This window comes from Amblyraja radiata, chromosome 9, assembly GCF_010909765.2.
Source record: "Amblyraja radiata isolate CabotCenter1 chromosome 9, sAmbRad1.1.pri, whole genome shotgun sequence".
Lineage (NCBI taxonomy): Eukaryota > Metazoa > Chordata > Chondrichthyes > Rajiformes > Rajidae > Amblyraja > Amblyraja radiata.
In genome coordinates, this window is record NC_045964.1 from 50,301,667 (window position 1) to 50,329,069 (window position 27,403).

The 27,403-nt window shown below is 42.9% G+C and overlaps 1 protein-coding gene across 2 annotated transcripts in view; it reads right to left on the reverse strand.

Annotated features, from left to right (window-relative positions):
• fancm (FA complementation group M) overlaps positions 1–27,403 on the reverse strand; it is a 129,988-nt gene that overhangs the window by 6,417 nt on the left and 96,168 nt on the right. Inside the window, exons 12-17 of one of the 2 annotated variants that reach the window (XM_033027348.1) lie at positions 22,432–22,577; positions 20,541–20,693; positions 12,345–14,613; positions 10,180–10,262; positions 1,445–1,510; positions 776–877 (exon numbers count right to left, since the gene is read on the reverse strand). In XM_033027348.1, the coding sequence (XP_032883239.1) occupies positions 776–877; positions 1,445–1,510; positions 10,180–10,262; positions 12,345–14,613; positions 20,541–20,693; positions 22,432–22,577 (2,819 nt within the window). The remainder of the gene's footprint in view (positions 1–775; positions 878–1,444; positions 1,511–10,179; positions 10,263–12,344; positions 14,614–20,540; positions 20,694–22,431; positions 22,578–27,403) is intronic. The other variant, XM_033027349.1, reaches the window with a different exon arrangement.

A 27,403-nucleotide genomic window follows, 5' to 3' on the forward strand; every position in this document is an offset into this window, starting at 1 on the left:
ATGGCCTGTTTCCTTTATCATTGTTCCTTTTTTGCATATCTTTCATTCATTGTACTTTATGTCTCCACATCACCGTCTAGATCTCTCATTTCGCTTATCCCTAACTAGTCTGAAGAAGACCCGAAACGTCACCCATTCCTTCTCTCCAGAGATGCTGTCTGACCCGGTGAGTTACCTCATGCTTTTTGTGTCTATCTTCATTTTTTATATGACTTTTTCTAAATTATATCAAAACTAAAGAATGATGAAAAACTAGTTTTCAAATTCAAAGAAATTACTGGTTTGCCCATCTATTTTCGGATGTTGGTCAGCAACAAGTTATGTTTGTACAGTTTGCTGCTTGGATACTTGACTCAGATGTTTAGTAATGAAATATAGCTTGAAGGCAAAAGCTGCATCTGCAATAAAAAGTCCTTTCTCAAACACAAATCTTGTGATTAATCCGCATCAACAGAGAATTCATTGTTTGCACAAACAGCCATTTTAAAATAACTAGAACAAAATTGCAATGAATTTTCCTCAAGGTTATGTTGCCATGGTAGCAAATCGCTTATACAAAAAAAAAGAGCAAATTCAATTTAAAAGGTAGTCAAGATCAAAACCATTTTGGGTTTTCCAAGTAGGAACTTTGTCTTAAAACTACATAACAAATTAATGTGCGCCCTATATTTTAATAACTCTTTATATCAAATCACTGAACTGCAACAAATGCCACAAAAGAGCTCAAATATTATTTCAGGCAATAACTGAATTTGTGACTAAGACTCTTACTTACTTTGATATAGGGACGATGAAGATTTCTGGACAACTTGGGATCTTTATTATTCTTGTTCGAAGTTGCTCTAAAATCATCATCTTCACTATCTGTGATGCCTAACTGAGAAGGTAAATTAATCCACAATCCATTAATCAAACTTCAGTTCCATTTTCTTCACCCAAAGTGTTTTGCTGTTGCAACGGTGATATATAAAGGAGCCTAGCTACACATCTTAGTGACAGATTAATGTAGTTTAATACTATTAGAAATTAAAAACAACTATGCTCTTGAATCAAAAACATAATTCAGAGTTATTCCAGGTAATTGTGCACAAAGAGTACAGTGAAAAAAATACAAACATTCAGTACTTACAGCACCAGTATTTCCTATTTCTTATCCTTTGACAAAGTTGGATTTGTGAATTGTCAAAATTAATTTAGCTAATATAACAGTATTTTCATGTCTTAATCTTTGCCTTTCACGAATGCAAAGTTTTATGATACAAAGCTTTTCTCGCATAAGCAAAATAATCTTGAATAGAGCTCAATTTCCCACAATCTTTTGAAAAAGATGTTGGTAAAGTCTGCTGTTCACAACAGCTAAAAATATATCGCTAAGTATGTTGGCTTTAAAGCCTTAATTTTCAAGAAATCGTGAAAGTTCCACTAGAAATGTTAATTTACATACATTAAGCACTTTCCTCTGTTTTCGAACAGCCAACATAGGCGAGTCGATATCACTGGCACCAGTCACCTGCAACATTGAACATTTGCATGAAAATTACATTTATTTTCTGCTAATTATGAAAACATTGTTCTTAAGCAACACATAGAAAATAGAAACATAGAAAATAGGTGCAGGAGTAGGCCATTCGCCCCTTCGAGCCTGCACCGCCATTCAATATGAGCATGGCTGATCACAGAAAACAAGAATGTTTTCACTTTTCTCAATTGTAGGTGCAGCAGTTTCATTTTCATGAAAGCTATAATTTCTACCTACAATTTTTAATTATCATATTTCTCGGTGATGAAGACGCACCTGCGTCGAAGACGCACCCCCAATTTAAGTTGCTAAATTTTGAAAAATGGATGGTGGGACAGGAACAAGGGTTTGGTATAGTCCAGTGGTCGGCAGCATTGCCTACATGCCCCGGGACTGGCTGCAGTTCCCAGATCCCTCGTGTCCCTGGGACTGGCTTCAGTTCCCAGATCCCTCACATCCCCGGGACTAGCTGCAGTTCCCAGGTCGCCTGCCCCGGGACTGGCTGTAGAGCCTAGGTCGCCTGCCCTGGGATTAGTAGAGAGCGAGCCCGAGCCTGGGATGGAGCAGCCTGCCTGCCGCCTAGTAGCTACCCACCAACTACCACCTTCACCGGTTGCGCCTGTGCCGGCAGAAGCCGCTGTCCAGTCCCTGCGCCCGCCAGCAGCCACCCGGGAATAGCTGCAGTTCCCAGGTCACCTGTCTCTCAGTATGTCTTGTGTGGGGGGTGGTGGGGAGGGGAAATGGGGGGAACGGCTTTCAGTCGCCTCCTCCATGGAGAGGCGACTTTTTCCACGTCGCCTCCCTCGCAGCCTAACACCATGGATTGGAGCGGCCTTTCCCGGAGTCGGGCCCAGAGCAATAGCAGCGGGCGCAGCGTGGACTTTCCATTGCATAGCGGGCGAAACCTTGCCGGGGGTCGCCAGAGTGAAGTGCTCCGATCGCTGGCCGGTGGACTGTTATATCCCGAGTCGCATTCTGGCGAGCTTCAGCAGGGGGACGCAGTGTGGATTTTCCATCGCGGAGCGGGACGAACCCTTGCTGGGAGTCGCCAGAGAGCAGTGCTCCGATCGCTGGCCTGGTGACTTCGGCATCATGAGGCTGTGGTCTGCTGAGCTTCTAGCTGCGGCGTGTTGTGGACTTACCATCCGGAGCCTGGGATCCCTCACCGCGGATGGCCAGAGAACAGCTCCGAATGCGGCCTATAACATCCTGAAGCCGCGGACTCCGGTAAAAAAGCACTGATTCAGGACCTCCAAGCCGCGGAGTGCGTTTGACCGTCTCGCCGTCGGAGTTTCAAATCATCCCGACGAGAGGGCCTGTACATCCGTCCATCCTTGCGGCGACTACGAAGGGCTTATGTCCCCAACCACGGGTGAACAAAGGAGGAGGACTGGCTGAACTTTGTGCCTTCCACCACAGTGAAGAATGCTGTGGTGGATGTTTGTGTTAAATCTTATTGTGTATTGTGTGTTCTTTTTCAGTGTTTCGCTGCTGGGAAATTCATTTCACTACACTTTCGGGTGCATGCAACGAATAAAATTGACTTTGACTTTGAAAAGACAGGTGGGCAGAGGGGGTGAGGTAGCTCTGTTGGTGAGGAATGAAATTCAGTCCCTTACAAGAGATGACATTGAAACAGGAGATGTGGAGCCAGTATGGATAGAACTAAGGAATTGTAAGGGTACAAAGACCCTAATGGGAGTTATCTTCAGGCCCCCAAACAGTAGCCTGGATATAGGGTGCAAGTTGAATCAAGAGTTAAAATTGGCATGTTGTAAAGGTAATGCTACGGTTGTTATGGGAGATTTCAACATGCAGGTAGACTGAGAAAATCAGGTTGGTACTGGACCCCAAGAAAGGGAGTTTGTGAAGTGCCTCCGTGATGGATTTTTAGAGGAGCTTGGACTGGAGCCTACCAGGGAGAAGGCAATTCTGGATTTAGAGTTGTGTAATGAACTGGATTTGATAAGGAACACGAGGTAAAGGAGCCATTAGGAGGTAGTGACCATAATACGGTAAGTTTTAAACTACAATTTGAGAGGGAGAAGGGTAAATCGGAGATGTCCGTGTTACCGTTGAACAAAGGGGACTATGGAGCCATAAGGGAGGAGCTGGCCAAAGTTGACTGGAAAGATAGCCTAGCAGGGATGACATTGGAACAACAATGGCAGGTATTTCTGGGAATAATACAGAAGGTGCAGGATCAGTTCATTCCAAAGAGGAAGAAAGAGGAGGAGTAATGGCCGAAGGTGGCTGACAAGGGATGTCAGGGACAGTATAAAAATAAAAGAGAAGTAGTACAACATAACAAAGATGAGCGGGAAGCAAGAGGATTGGGTAATGTTTAAAGAGCAACAGAAGATAACTAAAAAGGCATACGGGGAGAAAAGAGGAGGTAGGAAGGTAAGCTAGCCAAGAATATAAAGGAGGATAATAAAAGCTTCTTTAGGTATGTGAAGAGGAAAAAAATAGTTAAGACCAAAGTTGGTCCCTTGAAGACTGAAAAGGGTGAATTTATTATGGGGAACAAGGAAATGGCAGGAGAGTTGAACAGGTACTTTGGATCTGTCTTCACTAAGGGGGACACAAACAATCTTCCTGATGTACTTGTGGCCAGAGGATTTGGGGTGGCGGAGGAACTGAAGGGAATCCACATTAGGCAAGAAATGGTGTTGGGTAGACTGATGGGACAGAAGGCTGATAAATCCCCAGGGCCTGATGGTCTGCATGCCAGGGTATATAAGGAAGTGGTTCTGCAAATTGTGAACGCATTGTTCATTTGCCAATGTTCTACAGATTCAGGATCAGTTCCTGTGGATTGGAGGGTAGATAATGTTATCCCACTTTTTAAGAAAGGCGGGAGAGAGAAAACAGGGAATTATAGACCAGTTAGCCTGACATCGGTGGTGGGGAAGATGCTGGAGTGAATCATAAAAGATGAAATAGCTGCACATTTGAAGAGCAGTAACGGAATCAGTCCACATCAGCATGGCTTTACGAAGGGGAAATGAGGCTTGACTAATCTTCTGGAATTTTTTGAGGATGTAACAAGTAAAATGGACGAGGGGGAGCCAATGGATGTCATGTACCTGGATTTGATAAGGTCCCACATAGGAGATAAGTGGGCAAATTTAGGGCACATGGTATTGGGGGTAGAGTGCTGACATGGATAGAAAATTGGTTGGCAGACAGGAAACAAAGTGTAGGGATTAACGGGTCCCTTTCAGAATGGCAGGCAGTGACTAGTGGGGTACTGCAAGCTCGGTGCTGGGACCGCAGCTATTTACAATATACATCAATGCTTTGGATGAAGGGATTCAAAGTAACATTAGCAAATTTGCAGATGACACAAAGCTGGGTGGCAGTGTGAACTATGAGGAGGATGCTATAGAATGCAGGGTGACTTGGACAAGTTGGGTGAGTGGGCAGATGCATGGCAGATGCAGTGTAATGTGGATAAATGTGAGGTTATCCACTTTGGTAGCAAAAACAGGAAGGCAGATGATTATCTAAATGGAGTCAAGTTGGGAAAAGGGGAAGTACAACGGGATCTGGGGGTCCTTGTTCATCAGTCAATGAAAGTAATCATGCATGTACAGCAGGCAGTGAAGAATGCGAATGGCATGTTGGCCTTCATAACAAGAGGAGTTGAGTATATTAGCAAAGAGGTCCTTCTGCAGATGAATAGAGCCCTAGTGAGGCCACACCTGGGGTATTGTGTGTGATTTGAGGAAGGACATTCTTGCTATTGAAGGAGTGCAGCATAGGTTTACAAGATTAATTCCCGGGATGGCGGGACTGTCACATGCTGAGAGAATGGAGCGGCTGGGCTTATATACACTGGAGTTTAGAAGGATGAGACGGTTTCTTATTGAAACATGTAACATTATTAAGATGTTCTACTTGCTAGAGGCAGGACACATGTTCCCGATGTTGGGGGAGTTCAGAACCAGGGCGGCACAGTTTAAGAATAAGTGGTAAGGCATTGAGAACAGAGATGAGGAAACACTTTTTCACACAGAGAGTTGTGAGTCTGTGAAATTCTCTGCCTCAGAGGAGGCCGATTCTCTGGATACTTTCAAGAGAGAGCTTGATAGGGCTCAGTAAAGATAGCGGAGTCAGGGGATATGGGGAGAAGGCAGAAACGGTTTACTGATTGTCGATTATTTTCATGCCTTATTTTTGGGTAAAAAATAGCGTCTCCATTGCCTGGAAATACGGTAGCTTCCTTTGGCTTCTATCAAATCACCAGAACAGGAAAGAAAAACACCCTGTGCCTATACCTCTGACCTTGCAAAAGTAATTCCATGATGAGAGGAGAAACATTATCGCAGGGATTAAATCCTTCTGCTACTAATATGAGCAGCAAAGTAAACATTGGAGTCTCAAGAACATACTTAAATAACTGCAGCCCCACTGAACTATGCCTCCAAGCACACAGAGGTCTTGCATTTCTAATTTTTAACCATAACTTTTTAAAAAGCAGATTTCAAGAGGTCTGCGACAGGCTTCCCGACATGCTAGTTCACACACTAGATTGCATAAATGTGGATTTATAAAGACAAACATCCCTTGAAAATAACAAAACCAAGGAGGTTTTAAACCAACAGTGCATTATACAAATGTCAAAGCTTTCTGGAATAAAATTAGAAAAAGTTTACTTCCTCCAATTGATGGTAGAAAATTGGAACTTCCAAAATTTTACTAAAAGAACATAAGAATATAGGAGCAGGATTAGAACTGTAGACCCTGGAGCCTTTGTCACCATTCAATATGATCAAGGCTAATCCTTATTGACCTCAATTCCTCTTCTGTGCCTGTTCCCCCTAACTCTCAATTCGAGATATTTCAAATATATCAAATGATCTAATCTCCACCACCCTCAGTAGGAGAGAATGCCAGAGATCTAGGGACCTCAGTTTGAAATGAACAATCACTTATTTTGCAGTTATGTACTGTTTGTGATTTTCCCACTTGTGAAAACATCTCAACATGTTCTCTGTCAATTCCTTGAAGTATCTTGTATGTTTGGATAAGGTCATCCCTCATTCCTCTAAACTCCAATGAATATAGCCCAAAGCTGCTCAAGTCTGCCTTGATAGGACAGCCGTTCATCCCAGGGGACCAAATCTATGCACAGTATTCCAGATGTGGCCTCACCACATCTTGAGCAATGTAACAAAATCTCCATATTCTTAAACTACAATCCCTTCAGCATGAAATTTGTTTGTATATATTTACAATGACAATAAAGTGTTTTATTATTATCATTGAAGGCCAAATTGCCATTTGCCTGCTTAACTCTTGTTGAATCTGCCTGCTAGCTGCCTGAAGATTGCTCCCGATGTTGGGGAAGTCCAGGACAAGGGGTCACAGCTTAAGGATAAGGGGGAAATCCTTTAAAACCGAGATGAGAAGAACTTTTTTCACACAGAGTGGTGAATCTCTGGAACTCCCTGCCACAGAGGGTAGTCGAGGCCAGTTCATTGGCTATATTTAAGAGGGAGTTAGATGTGGCCCTTGTGGCTAAGGGGATCAGAGGGTATGGAGAGAAGGCAGGTACGGGATACTGAGTTGGATGATCAGCCATGATCATATTGAATGGCGGTGCAGGCTCGAAGGGCCGAATGGCCTACTCCTGCACCTAATTTCTATGTTTCTTGCGATTCATGGACTAAAATGCTTTGATCCTGCTTAGCTATACTCATTTGCAGAGTAAATCTTTCCATTGAGATTAGTATCCACCTTTTGAGTCCATTTATGCGTGTAGTCTTGTTAACAATTTCACATGTTAAACTCTATTTATCAGGTTTTTGCCCATTCACTCCAACTATCCCTTTCCAGAATCACAATGCATCATCACAAAATGCCCTTCTATCTATTTTTGTATCATCGACAAAGTTGGAAACCTTAGATGTATTCCCTTCTTGCAGGTCATTGATGAATATATTAGACAATTGAGGCACTGGTTTATTTTTGTAGCATGTGATGATGATGATGATGAAGATGATGAATCTCTTTATTGTCATTGCACATGGTACAACGAAATTTAAAAGTCAATGTAATGAGTTATAGTGAAAAACTTAGGTTTTCAAACCATACATGAGTACAACAGCAAAAGAAACAGAGTGTAGAGCATCGTGTTACAGAGTTATAGCATCATAGTTGCAAAGGAATGTGCAGATTTGTTTTTAAAATGCCACATCACAATGAGATAGTTTGGGAGATCAGGACAACACCCTTAATTCAAGGAGGATTGTTCAGTAAGATCATAAGACCACAAGACATAGGAGCAGAATTAGGCCATTCACCCCATCTCCATTCTAAAGATATGCCATTTTATTCAGAGGCTGTGCCCCCCTTGATATTAATATAATATCAAGGGGGGTTTAGTGTGTGTGTGACGCCGAACGCCCCCTCGCCCCCCCCCCCCCCCCCCGCCACCCCGAAACCGCACATTGAGGGAACGGGACACAACGGGTCCCCCTTGGTCTAGTATGTATATATATATGTATATATATATATATATATATGTGTGTGTGTATGTGGGTGTGTATACACACATATATATATATACACACACATATATACACACACACACACACACAAAGGATACAAGGTTACAAAGGACATTTATTATCACATACACCACTTGGTGTAGTGAAATTTGACTTGCCACTGCAGCACACAAATAAAGATAAGACACAACATTAAAGAATGTAACAATAAACATAAAAACATCCCCCCACAATGGTTCCCACTGTGGGGGAAGGCAGCAAAATCCAGTCCCATCCCCTGTTCACCCATAGTCGGGCCTATTGTGACCTCCGCAGTCCCCGCTACGGCAGCCCGATGTCTTCAGGTCCTCCAGCCGGGAAGATGGAGCTCCGGCGTCGGGTGAACACTCCTCAGTGGCTTGGAATGTCTGGAGCGGCCACTTCCTCCCCAGAGACCGCGGCTCCCGAAGTCCTCAGGCCGCACTGGTTGGAGCTCCGACTCTGGCGATCTCGGATCCTAGGTGTTTTAAATCCAGCGCCGTCCACGGCCGGACGCCCGCAGCCACAGCACCTCGATGTTGGAGTCGGCGGTAACAGCACTCCGGAGCTTAGCGCACGGCGACCCGGGTAGGGCATCGCCCGCTCCGTGATGGTGTCCCAGCGCTGTGCCTCCGCCTAAGCTGTAGTCCCGGCCGGTCCCGACAGGAAACGCCGCTCCAGTCCGATGGTAGGCCGCGAGGAAGGGTCGAAGAAGCAGCTCGGAGGAAAGCCGCCTCTCCGACCAGGTAGGGACTAGGAAATAAAGTTTCCCCCTTCCCCTCCCCCACCCACCACATAAAGACTAGAAGACCTCCAAAACAAACACATTTAACTTACTAAAAAATTTTTTAATGGTGAAAAGACTAACAGCTGCTGGCAGGGCAGCCATACTCGACGGCGCCCCCTTCCAGAGATATACACACACATATATGTATATGTAATATATGTTTAAACAAAATAAGTAAATAATAGTGCAGAGCCAAAAATAGTGGCACAAATCTATGCAGTTCTAAGCTTATTTGGAGGTTGTAGTGCTTAATAGCCTGGTGGTTGCAGGGAAGAAGCTACCTAGACCTGGACATTACAGTTTTCAGGCTTCTAAAACTTCTAGCCGATGGCAGGAGTGAGAGTGTGGCCAGGATGGTGGTGGTCTCTGATGATGCTAGCTGCTTTTTTGAGGCAGCGACTCTTGCAGATCCTTTGAATGTGGGGAGGTCAGTAACCGTGATGGACTGGGCATTGTAAACCACTTTTTGAAATTTTCTTCATTCCTGGGCATTCAAATTGCTGAACTAGGCTTGATGCAACCAGTCAATATGCTCTCTACTGTATACCTGTAGAAGTTCAAGAGAGTATTCATTGACATACCAAACCTCCTCAATCTTCACAGGAGGTAGAGTGATTGATGGGCTTTCTTTCTGATTGCAATGTCCTGGGTCCAGGAAAGATCTTCAGATCATTAGAGGCTTTTGACTCTCTCCACCCATTGATGAAGGTAGGTTTGTGGATCCTTGTCCATCCTCTTCCAAAATTCACAATCAGTTCCTTGGTCTTACTGATGTCGAGACCAAGGTTGGTGCTCTCGATGTCAAACCATTCTCTGAGACGCTTCATCCAAGATATCGCTTCTCCCTGTAAAGGTTCCATTTATTCCAATTCACCTTTCAATTCTTGCTAATACATTGTCTCGTGTAGCTTGAGCTCTTCATTTATGCACTGGCCTCTTATGTGACACCTAGTCACAAGCCTTTCTGAAATCTAATTGCATTAGAAGAATACATTACAGAAGGTTTCCATCTGTCAGCACTCCCTGCCACAGTCTAAATGCATTTGAGGAAAAGGTAAATGGTGCCAAGTGAACTGAAATAGATAAATGTTTAATTTGCTGAAGTATTACATTGGAGCACAGAAGGATGCCATCTAGTCAATTAGAAACGTATGGAACTAAAATGTATTGATGAATAACATAGGGATAGCTCTAATTTATGGTATCAATGGTAGAACAAATTAAAGTGGCTGAATAGCTTACAATCGTTTTTATGGTTTCCTTACATTCTTAATTAAATGAAAATTCTTCATTTTAACGATATATTTTGGTGTTAGGTAATATGCAAATCAACCCACCTCCGGAGATTCAGGAACACGGAGTTTTATTCTTTTATTGGGTCTTCTGATAACCTCTTCGTCACTTTCACTGTTGCATTCACCTGGGGAAAAGGAACAATTTGCCCAAACATAAATAAAATCAATGATTATTCTTCATAATGAGATATTAAAGTATTTACAGAAAGTTCAAAAATAACTTCTGTTTGATGATAATTATACTTTTAAAGCGTTATTTTTGTCTGAAATATAGTTTTCAATAGACTTCTAACACTAACCAAAGCATTATGCAACCATACAGGAATAACTAATGTATAAATTGATCATGTTCTACTTCAACTCCATTCTGCTGCTTAATTGTGCCATTATTCCCTTAGCACTCATTTTCCATCTATTTAAGGTTCTAGGTAGTGCCCTTTTGTGTTCCATCATTGCCTTAGTATTAGTTTATTAGCTAAAAAAGTGTTCAGTACACATCGCCTACTATAACATGTAATTGAGAACAAGGTAATTAATTCCATTTGAAAGTAGCGCTGAGCTAAAACAAACAAGCAACAGAAAGCATATCTGTAACCATATTGTGACATGATTCCAAAGGGAAAATAAGTCTATCACAAAAATCTCTTTACTGTATCAAAATGAAAGACAAATCATTGTATCACCAAGTAATTAACTCCCGGTCACTTATGGAATGCAAGTTGTAGAATTATAGCAAAGTAGAATGTAAATCACAAAACATACAAATTAAATTCCAGTCTGCAAAAAGGCCTTTCACACACTTGGCTACCTACAATGTATTTGCTCTGAACAGCTGTCTTAGCTTTATTAGAATGGCCTTGGGAGAGTACTTTGAAATACTCTACAAACGTTAGTGATGGAACAGATCGCAGGCTCAAAAATAGGCATAGTATACCATGCCTCACACTACCATGAATTTAAGAACTGTGCAGCCTAAATAACCAGCTTTTTGTTTAATCAACCTTTCCTTAGCTATGCACCTAAGCATGATGATAAAATATACCCATTTTCTTATCATTGGAAGGGTGAATTGAAGGATATAGTCAAATCAGTGACTTATTTGGGAGTCTTCTATGACCCTAATATTAATATACAAATAAGTAAAACAAAGCAGAATGCAGGATAATAGGAGGAGTTTTCGAGGTGGATCATTTATAAGCCTTGGATTAACACTTTGCCGCCTTGAGAAGGTAACCAAGATGACACCATACACTATACAAGTTGGCAAGACTGAACTGTTCCACAGCTTGTTTGCCATCTTCTTCCATCTGTTACGGCTATGCAAGACTTTTTTATATAACTAAGTCCTGATATTTATGGCAGCTGCCACTAAATGATTCTGCAGTCATATCCAGGTCCTAGTCTATCCCCTTGACCAAAACACATTTGTAATTCTGGAACTAATTGAAAAGGGATAGGTTCATTTAATTGTACACTGCCCATTCCAGAATATTGGCAGCAAACACTGCAGTCACTTTAATGCACACGATAAAATGTAGCTATGGAAATAATTTGACATTCAGCATATGATCCATCATCATTGATTTTAAGGAATTCAATGAAATTATTTTCCATGAAAGTATTTTAGTAGGTTTAAACTCTGAGTTTGGTATGAAGGGGGAAATCAGGATTTCAAAGATTACCAAAATTCTTCATTCAGTTAGCTTTCCAATCTCTGGTTCTGATCCTTTCTGGTTTCTCCTTTCCTTGGTCTCTCGGATATATTTTCCAAATAGTCATTTTGCGAGTCATACAATGAACATAGGCAATTGGGCAAAACAGCTGGACCTGATCTTGTCTAGAAGGTACAGATTACCAGTAATCGCACAGTCATTTATGAGATGGTGTTTCAAGCAGGTAATAATCAGGCTACCTTTCCTCCTCTATTATCAAAGGCAACATGACCAAATCTTAAAACATTAAAGCTAGATTTACATTACAGTGGTGACATCAGTAGTGGCGTTTTTTATGTGCAGCAATTTTACTGTGGTAACATAAATGCAAATCACATCAAGAGTCACAATTTAACCTGTTAATGAAAAAAAAGATTCCCTACCATAGATTACCTGGCAAAGAAATGGACAACATAATTATATCTATAAATTAAGTCAATAACACAATAAATTTTCAAATTCTGAAGATATCAATGGTCAAAATTAAAATCTTACCATTAATAGGTGATGCCAATTTTTTTTGGAAAATGTTTGATTTGTAATTTATAAGTGATTTATTTCCATGTATTCCACTATCGTCACAATTCACAGCATTAATGTTAGGAGAGACTTCAGGTTCAGAAAAAATGACATTTTTAACAATCTCTATGTCTCTGTGCACAGCATTATTAGAAGTCACTGGACTGTTTTTAAACTGTGGTTTTCTGGAAGTAGTACCATAGAATTTGGGAGAAGAATGTTTTTTTTCTGGTGTAATGGATGCAAAAGTCGGAGATGAAGTAAATAAAACCCCACGATCAAGCTGACAAATTGGAGAAAACAAATCCTGTGTTGCCGAACACTGTCCTTCATTACAAGGCCAAGTTTCCATTTTGCCTGGCTGCAAAGATGTGCGTTTCAAAGATATTGGTGTTGAGCACAGTTTTATTTCTTTTGTTCCTTCAAGAAATAATTTTGAAGGAGCCACATTGCTGCATTCATCTTGAACCGTCTTAGTCACTTCTACATTTTCAGATTTGTCTGCAAAATGCTCTGAGAATTCAATGTTTTTGTTGTGAACAGCATTAGTCATTGGGGCATCAGCATCTTTAACTATATCTTCAAATGAAAACGCTAGATCAAAGTTTACTGAAAATAATTCATCTGAACAATTGTACTTGTTACTGTTACTATCATCAGCAGTAAGTATTTGCTGATCAACATGGATATTTTCAAAAAGCGGTTGGTTTTGAAATGCTTTATGCTGATATGACTCTGGTGTTACTTTGTGTTCAGTGTCTCCATTTTCCAATTTTTTACTGGAGGTTGCTTCAGCATTTTGTATTGGCTCATTAAACACATGAGGTTCAAGTCCAGGTATATCCTTTGTGATTGCACAACTTTTATAATTAGGAATGTAAAAAGTTGGAAGGTTAGCTCGTAACAGATTGTCTTCAAATAAGGACAAACTGTTTTCACAAAGTGCCTCATCGTTTATAGAATCCTTCGGTATTTTATTGTTTTTATTTTCTTCAGTCTCTGTTTGACACAGACGTGAAGGATGAAATATTTCTTCTTCACTTGCACTTGATTGAGCTTTATAATCTTGATCCAAATATTCAACATGGCTATCAAATAAATCATCCCAAGAAGAGCTGGATCGTGCATAATCATGATTGTTCAAGTGTTCAGAGGTCACACTCTCTGTGTGAGTCATTAAAGCTGGTGATTTAATATTGATTGGTGGTGAACTACTTCTACTGGGATTTAAAATATTCACTGTTGTTGTTTTTGATGTAGCTGGTTGATTTTCTTCATAATTTACTTCTTCCAAAAAGGGCAAAACCTCTAGAGGAGGAGATGTATTAAGAAATGATTTTACATTTTCCAGAACTATTTCAACACTGGTGGGAACATGCTTTATTGAATTATAATTTGAATGTTCAGGTTCATAATTGGAATGTTCAACGCCAGGGCCTGAATTTGAAGATCGTTTATGTATATTGTTGTCCCTAATTATGAGAGATTCTGGGAGATAAAACAGTTTGGATAGATTTATTCCACAAACTGCTGTTTCATTTAATTGACTATTGTGGCCAGACTCAACACTGTTCAATACATTGCATTTAGAAAGATTGTCATCTGTCATTATATCCTTCATCACATAATCATTTTTTGGTTCAGGATGAAGGTGCCCTCCTTTTCTTTTCCTCCTTGTGCCAGCACATTTGGGTTTGGTGTTTGTCGATTTGTTTACAACAGAATCTTTATTCAAGTTAATTATCATGTCATCCTCCAAGATATCCCCCGCAACGAACAAATCAAAACAAGACATCATCTGCACATCGTTACTGACATCCACTTCAGTTTCTCCCAGGGACTGACAGTCTTGTTCACCAGGTTTTGATACAGCATCCTCAGAGGAGGCTTCTTTACCTCTATAATTCCCAGAAACGCATTGTGCAGACTCCTTTGGTTCTTTGGAATCTACAGTTTCGGGATTTGAGGATGAAAAATGACCCTTAGTCCTTTTTAGTTTACTTGTGTTAAAAAGAGAGCATTCCTCATCTTCATCCATTAATGTACACAAATGTTGTTTTATATTAATACGTTTGCATTTCTTCTTCTCTTGTTTATGCCTTGTTAATAACTGATCCTTTATACATTTTTCTCCATTTTTTGCACTGGAAGTAGATGTAAATTTAGATTGCAGTGTGAATGTCCTTTCAAAAATATCATCCCTATTTAAATAAGGCATAATTTCTAATGAATAGCCGCAGCCACTCTGTAAATAGAAAAACAAATTATTAAAGAACATTCAATATTTAATGCAATCTTCACGTTAAAAAGGCATTCAAATTGTCCATTCATATTTAAGTTACACATTTCTATACATATCTGGTAAGAACCAGCTAGACGAGTACTTGAATTGTCAAGGCATAAACGACTCTTGACCAAATGTTGATAAATGGAATTAGCAAAGATGGATATTGATGATCAGACTGTACACAGAGATCCAAAGGGCCCATTTCTGTGCTTTACAAATCTAAGACTTTAAATGAGGGTGAACAAGGAATGTTTCCAAATAAAGTTGCTGCAATGTATTTTACTTTGTTTAATAGAGTATCATTGCACAAGTGTTAATAGAAGCTATGGATGGCCACCCATGGTTAGAGTAGTAGTTGTTTTCTTCGGAGCTAATGATGTCTGATTACTGGAGTTTAATGCTGATAAATGTGAGATGCAAACCTCTTTTATATCTTGTATATCTTTTTCTAGTTACTATAGTAACTAATGGTATACCAAGGTCGAAGAGACATTTTCAATATCGCTAACAATGGATTTATTTACATTCATTGAATTAGGGCATCAGATTCGCACCTAAAAAAATTTCAGCTCAACCAGCTGTTTTTAACATTATGCTGCAGGTATTAAAACCTAATTAAAACATCCTATGCGACACCTTATTAAAACTAAATTTACAATCATTTTTTAAAATCATTTCAAGATACTGCTTTTTCAAAATAAAATATTTTAAAAGTTTGAAATCAATCCTGAATTGCCGCTGTTTAATTGTACCACCATTTAACATGTAATAATAGCTCAAATAAAGTTTGATGTCAAAATTTGTTTTTTTACTCAACTGATCATTTTTCGATTACAGGCGTGGGAATTTTTTGGTTGTCAGATACAGGTGCACAACCTTTTATCCGAAAGCCTTGGGACCAGACACTTTTCGTAATTCGGAATTTGTCGGTCTTCGGAATGGAATTTTTTTAGCGTAGATTTTAATGGCTGGCTCAGTGGTAGAGTGCTCGGCTCATATCCGCAAGGTCGCGAGTTTGCGCCTTGATCCCGGCAGTTCCTCGGTCGCGAGTTTGAGTCTTCAATGTATTTTTTTCTTGCAGAATAAATGTCTGTATGAAATGCAGTGTGTTGAATGAATTCCTGAATTTGTAAATGTGACCGCAGCATTGAATCACCTCTCGCACTCATGTCACCCTAGCGGGGCTTCATGCCCTTAGGCGGCCTAAGGCGACATTTTCACCTCTTATATCCGTGTGCAGCAGAGGCGACGTGCGTTTGGCGCCAAACGTGAGCTTTGGTGAGCTTTGGTGTGCAGACGACATCCTGGAAAAAATGTCCGGTTTCTTCCAGGTAGGCGATATACCCTCCCGGGCAATATACCCTCCACTTCTCTTTTATGAAGGGGATTTAGTTCCCCTTTCTTCCAGGACCGACCGGAGGTTCCGCTGTCACCTCTGCGGGCCACTCTCGGTGAACGCTCACTCAACTTTGTCTTGGGATTCCTACTCTCCCGCGCAATGTATCCTCACCTTCTCTTTTATGAATGGGGATTTAGTTCCCCTTTCTTCGAGGACCGACCGGAGGTTCCGCTGTCACCTCTGCGGGCCGCCCTCGGTGAACGTCCTGTCTCCCTGTCCCTGGGATAGTAGGGGGCGATCAAACAGCACAATACCCCCCTCCCCCTCCAACTCCAGAGGAATCCGCTCCCCGATGGGCCGCTACGGCGACAAGTGGCAGTTCGCCCACAGCCCGAGCTGCGCGACCCCAAGAACAAGACGTACCTTGCACACCATCAGCTTCTGCCCATACGGGGAGCGTGTTCCTCAGGAGTTGGAGCGGCTGGGCTGGAGTTGCTGATCTGGGATCTCCGTGCTTGCAATGGGCCTGGGGGTCGGTGTCCCGATGAGGGGGCTGTGGGCGAACTGCCACTTGTCGCCGTAGCGGCCCATCGGGGAGCGGCTTCTGGTGGTCCTGATGTCTCCGGCCAGTTTGCAGTTTTCCTCTGGAGTTGGAACGGGGCTGGGCTGCTGCTGGCTGTGGGTCTCTGGGATCTCCGTGCTTGCAGTGGGCCTGGGGGTCGGTGTCCCGTTGGTCCTGACGTCTCCGGTGATTGGCACTGACCTGCTAGCATCGCCGACATGAAGACAGTGCAAAGCCCCCGCGCCGGTGCAATGGGCGGGGAGCTGGAGAGGGGAGGGAAGGGGTCACACACATGGCCGGGAAGCAGAGGGGTGTAGGTGGGGTAAAACTGAAGGCAGCAACAATCTGCTGCTGCTGCCTGCCCGCTGAGTTAAAAAGTTCCCACGCAAGACTCACGATACACTGTGTATCGTGAGTCTACCGTGGGAACATTTTAACTCAGCGGGCAGGCAGCAGCATATTGTCAATTATTAACCCTCCCGCGCAATATACCCTCACCTTCTCTTTTATGAATGGGGATTTAGTTCCCCTTTCTTCGAGGACCGACCGGAGGTTCCGCTGTCACCTCTGCGGGCCGCCCTCGGTGAACGTTTTCAAGGACCTTTCTTCAAGGACCGAAAAAATGTCCGCTATTCGGAGGTTTTCGTTATTTGGATCTTCGGATAAAAGGTTGTGCACCTGTAATTGTTCTCAAAGTAGGATAGTCGAAGGGAATATGGTACATTTAATGCACATAAGTTATTTTCAGCCGCTGATGCTACAGTGTACCCCCCACCCAGTATCTCTTCCTATCGAAGATTTGTTCATCACATTAGTGATTATTAGGGAATGAACGTGTGTTACAACATGGCAAGAATGATGAGGGACAAAACTGATGTGTCCAACTGAAGAAGACCACGTACTAGTAAATTAGGAAGATATTGATATAAAGTGCTGGAGTAACTTAGCAGGTCATGCAGTATCTCGGGTGAACATCTTTCACATAGAAACATAGAAACATAGAAAGTAGGTGCGAGAGTAGACCACCAGGTCCGTCGAGCCCGCACCGCCATTCGCTCATGGCTGAACACTAAACAGACACACTTACCCACAAACAGTAGACACAAGACACAGAACACAAGACACTACCCTCCCCTTTATACCGCTATCACCCCTCTCCACCCCAAAAACCTCGTGATCTCCTGGGAGAGGCAAAAAAACGGATAAAAACCCAGGTCCAATTCGGGAAAAAAATCCGGGAAATTCCTCTCCGACCCCAATCCAGGCGATCGACACTTGTCCAGGAGATCACTCAGGTCTTACTATACTAACCATACCTAGGTCCATATCCCTGCCCTCTCCCCGTAGCCCCTTATCCCCTTGGCAGCTAAAAAAACATCTATTTTAGTCTTAAATATATTTAAAGTTTCTGCTTCCACTGCTCCCTGGGGCAGTGAATTCCATAAATTAACCACCCTCTGGGTGAAGAAGTTCTTCCTCATCTCCGTTTTAAAAGAGCCCCCCCTTATTCTGCAACTATGTCCCCTAGTTCTAGTTTCCCCGATCATTGGGAACATCCTCGGTGCATCCACCCGATCAAGGCCCCTCACGATCTTATATGTTTCAATGAGATCGCCTCTCATTCTTCTAAACTCCAAAGAGTAGAGTTCCAGCCTACTTAACCTTTCCTCATATGTCAAACCCCTCATTGCAGGAATTAATCTTGTAAACCTTCGCTGCACTGCCTCCAGGGCTAGCACATCAGAATATCTAACATATATCTACATCATATTTAGAGCTATGCAAGAGGTGAAATATTAAACTGACTTAAAATCTGCTTCCACTCCAATCATACAAGATTTCAAACTAACTTTCAAATCTATGACCCTAAAATTTTGTCTTGAATGATCTGTTTATTCTTTTTGTCCATGCAAAAAGCAGATTTTATCTGTTTAGTTTAATTATTTGATTTCTTCTTCATGCAATATAATTAAAACAAGGGGTTCTTTCTATACAACTAGTCAAGAATGCATTGCTGTTTTCCCAAGGTAACTAGTCATAAGATGTAGAGGGCCTGTCCCACTTTTTTCGGTGACTGCGAGCTTCAGTGATTGACGCCCGTAAAACCGTCAAGTTGCACGACATACACGCTGACGTATGCTGCCCTGCGAGTGATGCCCGGTTAGGGTTAGGGCTAGGATTACAGTTAGGGTTAGGGACCACAGATGGGCTGTAAAATATTCTTCCTTCAATGCATAGATTTTAAACATTAATATGTTAAAATTAATACAATAAAATTAATTGTGCAAGTGAAAAGATGTCCAAGTCGTTCAGTTTTATTTACAGATGTATTGGTCCGCATCCAGATCCAATCACCGTCTCTAACTTTTCACAGGGATGGATTCAGTGAGTGTCGACTGAACTCTCATCTCCCCTCCACCCCCCTCCCGCCCCCATCCTTCCTTCTCCACCTCCTCACACTCTTCTTCTCCTCCCCTTCTCCCCACTTTCTTCCCTTCTAACCCTAGCCCTAACCCTAACCCTAGCCCTAACCCTAACTCTAGGTTGATAGGCTTGGTATAAGTATAAATTGTCCCTAGCGTGTGTGGGATAGTGTGCGGGGGATCGCTGGTCGGTGCGGACTCGGTGAGCCGAAGGGCACTGTATCGCTGAACTAAATGTGATACAGGGGCCCCAGGGGTTGGACTCGAACCCCCAATGTTCTGCCTGCTCCTCATGGGAACTAAACTGTTGGCCACGAGTTGTCCCAGAGGCAGATCTCTCTTACAATGGTCTCTCCAAACCACCGGGCTTTTCAACTGGGCACAGGCAATGTTGTCAATATACCTGTGCCACCCACCTGCTCAGGCCACTGAGTCTAAATACCCGCCACCCATTTTGAAGCAAGGCGAGGGGGCGGAAGGGGAGGTGGGGGGGAAGAGGGGGCGGAGGTGGTGGGGGGAAGGGGGGCGGGAGGTGGTGGGGGGTGTTGTTCCCAAAGTCTGCATTTATCCCAGTCAATGTTACTAAAACAGATGATGTGCAATACTATTAGTGGGATCTAGCTGTCACAGGCTGGGTCCACAAGTGGGGGGCGTCGGGGAAAGTGGCGGCTGGGGTGGGGGGGGGTTGGAGAATGGGAGAAGGGAGAGGGGGAGAAGGGGATGTGAGGGGGAGAAGGGGATGTGAGGGGGGGGTGGAGAAGGGGGAGAAGAGTGGAGCAGGGAGAAGGGAGGAAGAGTGGGGGAAGGGAAGAAGGGGGGAAGAGAGGGGAGGGGTGAAGGGTGGGGTGGGAGTGGAGAAGGAGGGATGGGGCGGGAGGGGGGGAGAGGAGGGTGGATGGGAGAGGGGGGTTCAGTCTACACTCACTGAATCCATCCCTGTGAATAGTTAGAGACGGTGTTTGGATCTGGAAGCGGATCAATACATCTGTAAATAAAACTGAACGACTCAGACATCGTTTCATTTGCACAATTGATTTTATTGTAGTAATTTGAATATATTAATGTTTAAAATCCATGCATTGAAGGAAGAATAGTTTACAGCCCATCTGTGGTCCCTAACCCCAACCGTAACCGTAACCCTAACTAGGCATCACCCGCAGGGCAGCATAGGTCAGCGTTTGACAGGGCACACGACATGATGAGACAACCAGATGTCGCCCCTGGATTTTGAACATTCCAAAATCTAGGGGCGACAGGGAGACACCGCGCGTCACCTGCGCGTCACCACGCATCACACCGCGTCACGACCCGACCACAACGCGACAACCTCTTTTCAGGCTGTTGACGAAAATGTTGCCCAAGTGGGACAGGCCCTTAAGGAACTCAGAGGAGAACAGGATAGGAATTAAGTCCATTTATTCCAAAATATGCAACATAGAATTTTACTGGATATTAATTCATCTCTGCATTTAACACTACATTTTAATTTTATTATAGATTGTTAATGAGAAATCTATATTCAGAAAATAACTGCAAGTTAAGTTGAATAGATTTCACTGACCTCGTCTTGTCTCATCAAATCAATCATGTCCATTATACTTATGAAGTGTTGGCATCGATCAGAATGGTCAACAAAGTGGGTACAATGTGGATGATTTTGCCAAAGACTCCACTCTGACAGAGAAAGCTCACGAATTGAACCACTCTCCTGTTCCTATATAAAACAAAATGATACAACTTGAAACAACTGCAAAAGTTAGATTTCCCTCCCCAGTTCCTGTGATATTGTATTGACACAGATGTTTTCACCTCAAATCTCTGTGACGAAATAAACAGCTTCAAATCTTCAGAAAGGAATCGTGCACTACACAGCAGAAACGTGCCCCACAGCGCTTCACTGGCCCATTAATGCAAGCAAATATGAAGAAGTTGCAGGTCAATAGAAAGGTTATGGAAATGGGGATGAGCATATCCACCACCATTTAAATTCTCATCCATAATTTGAAATTACTGTAATAAGCCAATAATAGTGTTATTGGGAGCTGAAGAAGAATATTTGATGGTAAATTAGATTAGTACAGATAGAATTAACATGATGGATCAAAGGGCCAGTTTCTGTGCTACATGGACTCAAACATTGACTAGTGGTGTGTGAATGAGAGTTTAAAAAAATAAGATTGGGAACAGATGGGTGGCCATGAAAGATGCAATGAAAGATAGAATTGCAAGTTCACATTGGACAACAGGTCACTGTCTGCTTAAGGTTGATACAATAATAGAGAAGAAAGCAATTGGCAAAGGAATAGAATTTCTGAAGAAAAATATAAACAACTTGACAACAAAGAGAGGAGAGTCTAAATATTAGAATTGGATGCGGTCACGTTACATGTGAATAACGTCACCAAATCAAAACACATGGATGAGTCAGGAAATCAAAGGTTGATACTTGGCAGAATTTAGCAATAATTGTTGAGATAAGCAGTGCAGTTGTTGGATGTTCTGGAACAAAAGGAAAGCAAGCTTCATTATTTAACAAGTTACATAAGTTAGAAGATGGTCCAGTCAACCAGGTGGAAAAATTGCTAAAAGATAATCCACTATCATAGTTATGCACTTAGGGCTATTATGGACGGAAACTTCCTTCATGCAAATTTTTTCAAAAAGCACAGACTTCAAAAGCTCCAAAAACTCTGTGGAATTTTTTAACCAGTAATATTGTCATCATCACTTAGTAGAACAAAAACATTATTTGCACCTAATTTCCCATTAAGACACATTCCTGTATGTGAATGACTAGAAAATCTGGGGCATTTGTGAGTATCTGTCTAGGTAAGATACTAAGCATGCATGATCGCTAAACAATTAACAAGATCCTAACTAGAGATCCAACAACCAAGTCTTTATAATTCTTCCATAATCACAAGTGACTTACATAATTAAAAGCAGTATCTGTGAGAAGAAAGGTAGGAAGGCCTGTGGCATTGAGAATTAATTGAAAATGTAATGCTACTTTGTAATAAAATATGACGATAATGCTACTAGAATTATCCAAAATAAATTATGCTTAAAGGAACGTTGGTTCACAAGAAACACTGTTAGTGCATGTAAATAACAGAGGAATTCAGTGTGCATATACTACAAAACCATATATAACATGGATCGAGATCGCTTGTTTAGGAAAGAGACAACATGGATTCATAGACACAAGAAGCTGCAGATGCTGGAATCTTGAACAAAAAACAAAAGGCAGGGAGGAACTCAGTACATGTGGAGGAAATGAACAGACAATGTTTCAGGTCAGGACCCGTCTCCAGACTGATTGGTATGAACAAGGGTCCCAACACCGAATTTGTCCAATTTCTCGACATGGAATCATATTTCCTCCCATCAAGGTTTCAGTCCTTGTTTGTGCAGTATGATTAAAAGATAGAAAAAGTTTGGTTTCACATTACCATATCTTTCGGTTCATCCTTTACATATTCAAATGGAAGCAACAATAATTTTGGCGTCCCCAAATCAGTTTTCAATCGGAATTTTCTGTCCCATAATTCAAATTCTTCAGGAGTTAATAAACCATCCTCCTTTGTCTGCTTATTCACTGAAAAACAGGAAATGTAACACTACAGAAGCAAATTATTTTGAAGTTAAATATATATACGTACATACAGTAGTAGTAGAGAGACCTGTAGCACCTCCCGGTGGGAGGAGGGTAAACAGACTGTGGCTGGGGTGAGAGCAGTCCTTGACGATGCTGCGCGCCCTTCGCAGACATCGCTTGCTTTGGACACTCAATGGAGGGGAGTGAGGAACCGGTGCTGAGGAATCGTGACGCCATTTCCTCGCTGGTGATCCCAATCCCACATGGCCTCCCCTCCCGGAAGCCACGATCGGCCGGCCCTCCCTGCATGGAGAGTGGTCCCCCTCCCTCTCTGCCCCCCCCCCCTCTCTGCCCCCCCGCCCTCTCTGCCACCCCCCCATCCCCCCCCCCTTTCTGGTGGAGTATTGCGTTCGGGAACCAGCCCTCCATTGTAACGCAGCGCGCCACACCCCCACCCCACAATCTCTACCCCCTCCCTCCCCCCGCCCCCTCCCTCTACCCCCTTCCCCTCGAGCTGCGCCTGTGCAGTTGGGGGTTATGTGTGAGTGGATAGGGCAGGGAAAGGAGCGAATGAATAATATTAATATAATATCAAGGGGGGGTTGGTGTGTGTGCATGGGGTGGTTAGTGTGTGACGCCGAAGGCCCTCCCCCACCCCGGCAACCGCGCGTTGAGGGAACGGGTCCCACTTTGTCTAGTATATATTTAAAATAAAGCTAGTCAGTGCCAAGAGTGTTAGTCCACCGAGGGAATTACTTTTGTTTCACCAACATTTTCTAGGGTGGATAGTAGTAAGAAATAGGGCTTAAGATAACCACCTGGTTGGTATCTCTTACACCTATTTACCTTTGAATATGTTTTTAAAAATGTAGAATATTATTAAAATTCTGATGAAAGATAAACATCAAATCTTAACAGTTTTTCTTTCCACAGATGGCTCCTGACTGGCTAAGAATTTTCTGTTTCATTACCTATTCAATTACCAAAATACAAACCTAGAGATAACAAACCATCATTAGAATCTGGAGCTGATATGTGACATAAATATTAGCATCTTCCCTGAATCAGAAAGAAATGTCTATGTTCATATCTAACTACTAGAATGTGATATTGCCGTATACTTCAGCACCACAATTTAAGGAAAAATCCTACAAGATAGACTAGTTTAATGTGGGTGCTAATGTCCCATTGTATTTTCTAATAACGTTCTTCCAATTATCCACAACATTTTCCTATTTTCATAATCAAGATAAAGAACAAATCAACCCCATCTTTCGGCTATTTGCTCTTAGATACATAGACAATAAGTGCAGGAGTAGGCCATTCGGCCCTTCGAGTCAGCTCCAGAGTCGGGCCGCAGCATCGAGCCACCACCGCTCCCCACGCTCCGAGGCCGGCCAGCCCCATGATGGTGAGTAGTCCGCAGGCTCTGCGACTGGAGCCCCCATGTCGTTCCGGTTGGAGGCCGCTCCACGGTACTAGGCCCCAACCTCACATTTATCCACATGATTCTGCAACTGCCCATTCACCCAACCTGTTCAAATCACCCTGCATCCTCATAGCATCCTCTTCAGTTCACACTTCCACCCAGCTTTGTGTCATCTGCAAATTTGCTAATGTTACTTTTAATTCCTTCATCTAAATCATTAATGTATATTGTAAATAGCTGCGGTCCCAACTGCATTTCGTTGTCTCTGTACTGTACACTGACAATGACAATTAAAGTTGAATCTGAATCTGAATCCCAGCACCAAGCCTTGCGGCAGCCCACTAGTCACTGTCTGCCATTCTGAAAGGGACCCGTTAATCCTTACTCTTTGATTCCTGTCTGCCAACCAATTTTTATTCATGTCAATACCCTACCCCCAATACCATGTGCTCTAATTCTGCCCACTTATCTCCTGTGTGGGACCTTATCAAAGGCTTTCTGAAAGTCCAGGTACACTAGCCAGATACACTGGCTCTCCCCTCTCCATTTTACTTGTTACATCCTCAAAAAATTCCAGAAGATTTGTCAAGCATGATTTCCCCTTTGTAAATCCATGCTGACTTGGACCAATCCTGTTACTACTATCCAAATGCGCCGCTATTACATCTTTGATAATCGACTCCAGCATCTTCCCCACCACCAATGTCAGGCTAACTGATCTATAATTACCTGCTTTCTCTCTCCCTCCTTTCTTGAAAAGTGGGATAACATTAGCTACCCTCCAATCCACAGGAACTGATCCAGAATCTATAGAACATTGGAAAATGATCATCAATGCGTCCACGATTTCTAGAGCCACCTCCTTGAGTACCCTGGGGCCCTGGGGATTTAACAGCCTTCAGTCCCATCAGTCTACCCAACACCATTTCCTGACTAATGTGAATTTCCTTCAGTTCTTCCATCACCCTAGGTCCTCTGTCCCCCAGTACATCTGGGAGATTGGTTCTGTCTTCATTAAGGAAGACACAAACAAAATACCTGTTCAACTCGTTTGCCATTTCCTTGTTCCCCATAATAAATTCACCTGTTTGTCTTCAAGGGACCCACATTTATCTTAACTAATTTCTTCCTCTTCACGTACTTAAAGAAGCTTTTACTATCCTCCTTTATATTCTTGGCTAGTTTACCTGCGTACTTCATCTTTTCTCCCCGTTTTGCCTTTTTAGTTACCTTCTGTTGTTCATTAAAAGTTTCCCAATCCTCTGGCTTCCCGCTCATCTTTGCTATGTTGTAAGTCTTCTCTTTTATTTTTATACTGTCCTGGCTTCCCTTGTCAGCCACGGTCGCCTCTTACTCCCCTTGGAATTTTCTTCCTCCTTGGAATGAAATGATCCTGCATCATCTGGATTATTCCCAGAAACACCTGCCATTGCTGTTCCTGCTAGTGTCCCTTTCCAGTCAACTTTGGCCAGCTCCTCCCTCATGCCTCCATAGTCCCCTTTGTTCAACTGAAATACTGACACTTCTAATTTTACCTTCTCCCTCTCAAATTGCAGATTAAAATTTATCATATTATGATATTCCTTTACCTCGAGTTCCCTTATCAAATCCGGTTCATTACATAATACTAAATCCAGAATTACCTGCTCCCCGGTAGGCTCCAGTACAAGCTGCTCTAAGAATCCATCCCGGAGGCACTCGACAAACTTCCTTTCTTGGGGTTCAGTACCAACCTGATTTTCCCAGTCCATCTCCATGTTGAAATCTCCCATAACCACCGTGGCATTGTTACATGCTAATTTTAACTGCTGATGCAACTTGCACCCTATCTCAAGGCTACTGTTTGGGGGCCTGTAGATAACTCACATTAGGGTCTTTTTACCTACAATGACTCTACATCTTCTGACTCTGTCACCCCTCGCAAGGGACTGAATTTCATTCCTTACCAAAAGAGCCACCCCACCCCCTCTGCCCACTTGTCTGTCTTTTCGATAGGACGTATACCCCTGAATATTCAGTTACCAGCTCTGATCCTCTTGCAGCCATGTCTCTATAATTCCCACAACATCAGACTCACCAATTTCTAACTGAGTCTTAAGCTCATCCACTTTATTTCTTATACTTCGCACATTCATATATAACACTTTTAATTCGGTATTCACCTCCTCTCTCTCATCCCGGTTCCTATTTCACCTGACCTTACTCTCTTATCCCTTCTTGAACATTCTGCCCCATTAATTCGGGTGTCTTTCGTAACTTTTCCTGTACTCTCTTCCTCTTCAACTCTATCCTTAGACTCCCAATTTGTCAACCACTCCTCCCCGCTATTTAGTTTAAACCCACCCGTGCAGCAGGAGCAAACCTGGCTGCCAGAATGTCGGCCCCCTCCAGTTAAGGTGTAACCTGTCCCTTAACCTCTTATAGTAGGCGCAAGTCTCAACCACACATTTTGAGGGAAATCTTTTGTGTGTTTTTTTTTCACTTAAGGTCTTGGTTCTTGGTTCTTGGTTTCTTGGTCCTCCAAAATATTCCAAATTGAATTTAAACTGGAGGTGGTCAGTTTAAGATTTAAGATTTAGCTCTGTTCAGAATAAAACCAGCAAAATCAAGCAACATCTGCAGAGAATGCACTATTCCATCAAATCTACAAAGCAGACTTCCATAAACCTGACTGTAAGTAAGTAAGTAAGTTTTATTTATATAGCACGTTTTAAGTCAACTCGCATTGACACCAAAGTGCTTTACATAAATTAAAGAATAAGTTTCCATACAAACCATAGAAAAAGGTTTAAAAAAAATGAATAAAATGGACACAACACATTATAGAGTTCAACACAAACGTCCCCCCACAGCAGAATCAAAAATTTCCACTGTGGAGAAAGGCACCAGAATGTTAAGTCCTCGTCCTCTGTGAAACACCCGAGGTCGGGGCCCATTTGTGGCCGTGCAGCCAGTCCGATGATTTTCAGGGCCCTCTTGCCGTGAAGATGGAACTTCAGCGTCGGGTGAAACATTCCTCAGCGGCTTGGAAAAGTCTGGAGCGGCTGCCTCCTCCCTGGAGACCGGGGCACTCGTAGTCCTCAGGCCACGCCGGTTGGAGCTCCGACCCCGGCGAACTCGAACCCTGGCTCTGCGGCGCTCCAAATCCAGCGCCGCCCGCGGCCGGACGCCCGCAGCCCCAGCTCCGCGATGTTGGGATCGACGGCCACAGCGCTCCGGAGCTTACCGCACGGCGACCCGGTAAGGCATCGCCCGCTCCGTGTTGGTATCCTAGCGCTGCGCCACCGCCGCCGAAGCTGTAGTCCCGGCCGGTCCCGACAGGAAACACCGCTCCATTCTCGATGGTAGGCCGCGAGGACGGGGCGAAGAAACAGCTTGGAGGGATGCTGCTTCTCCG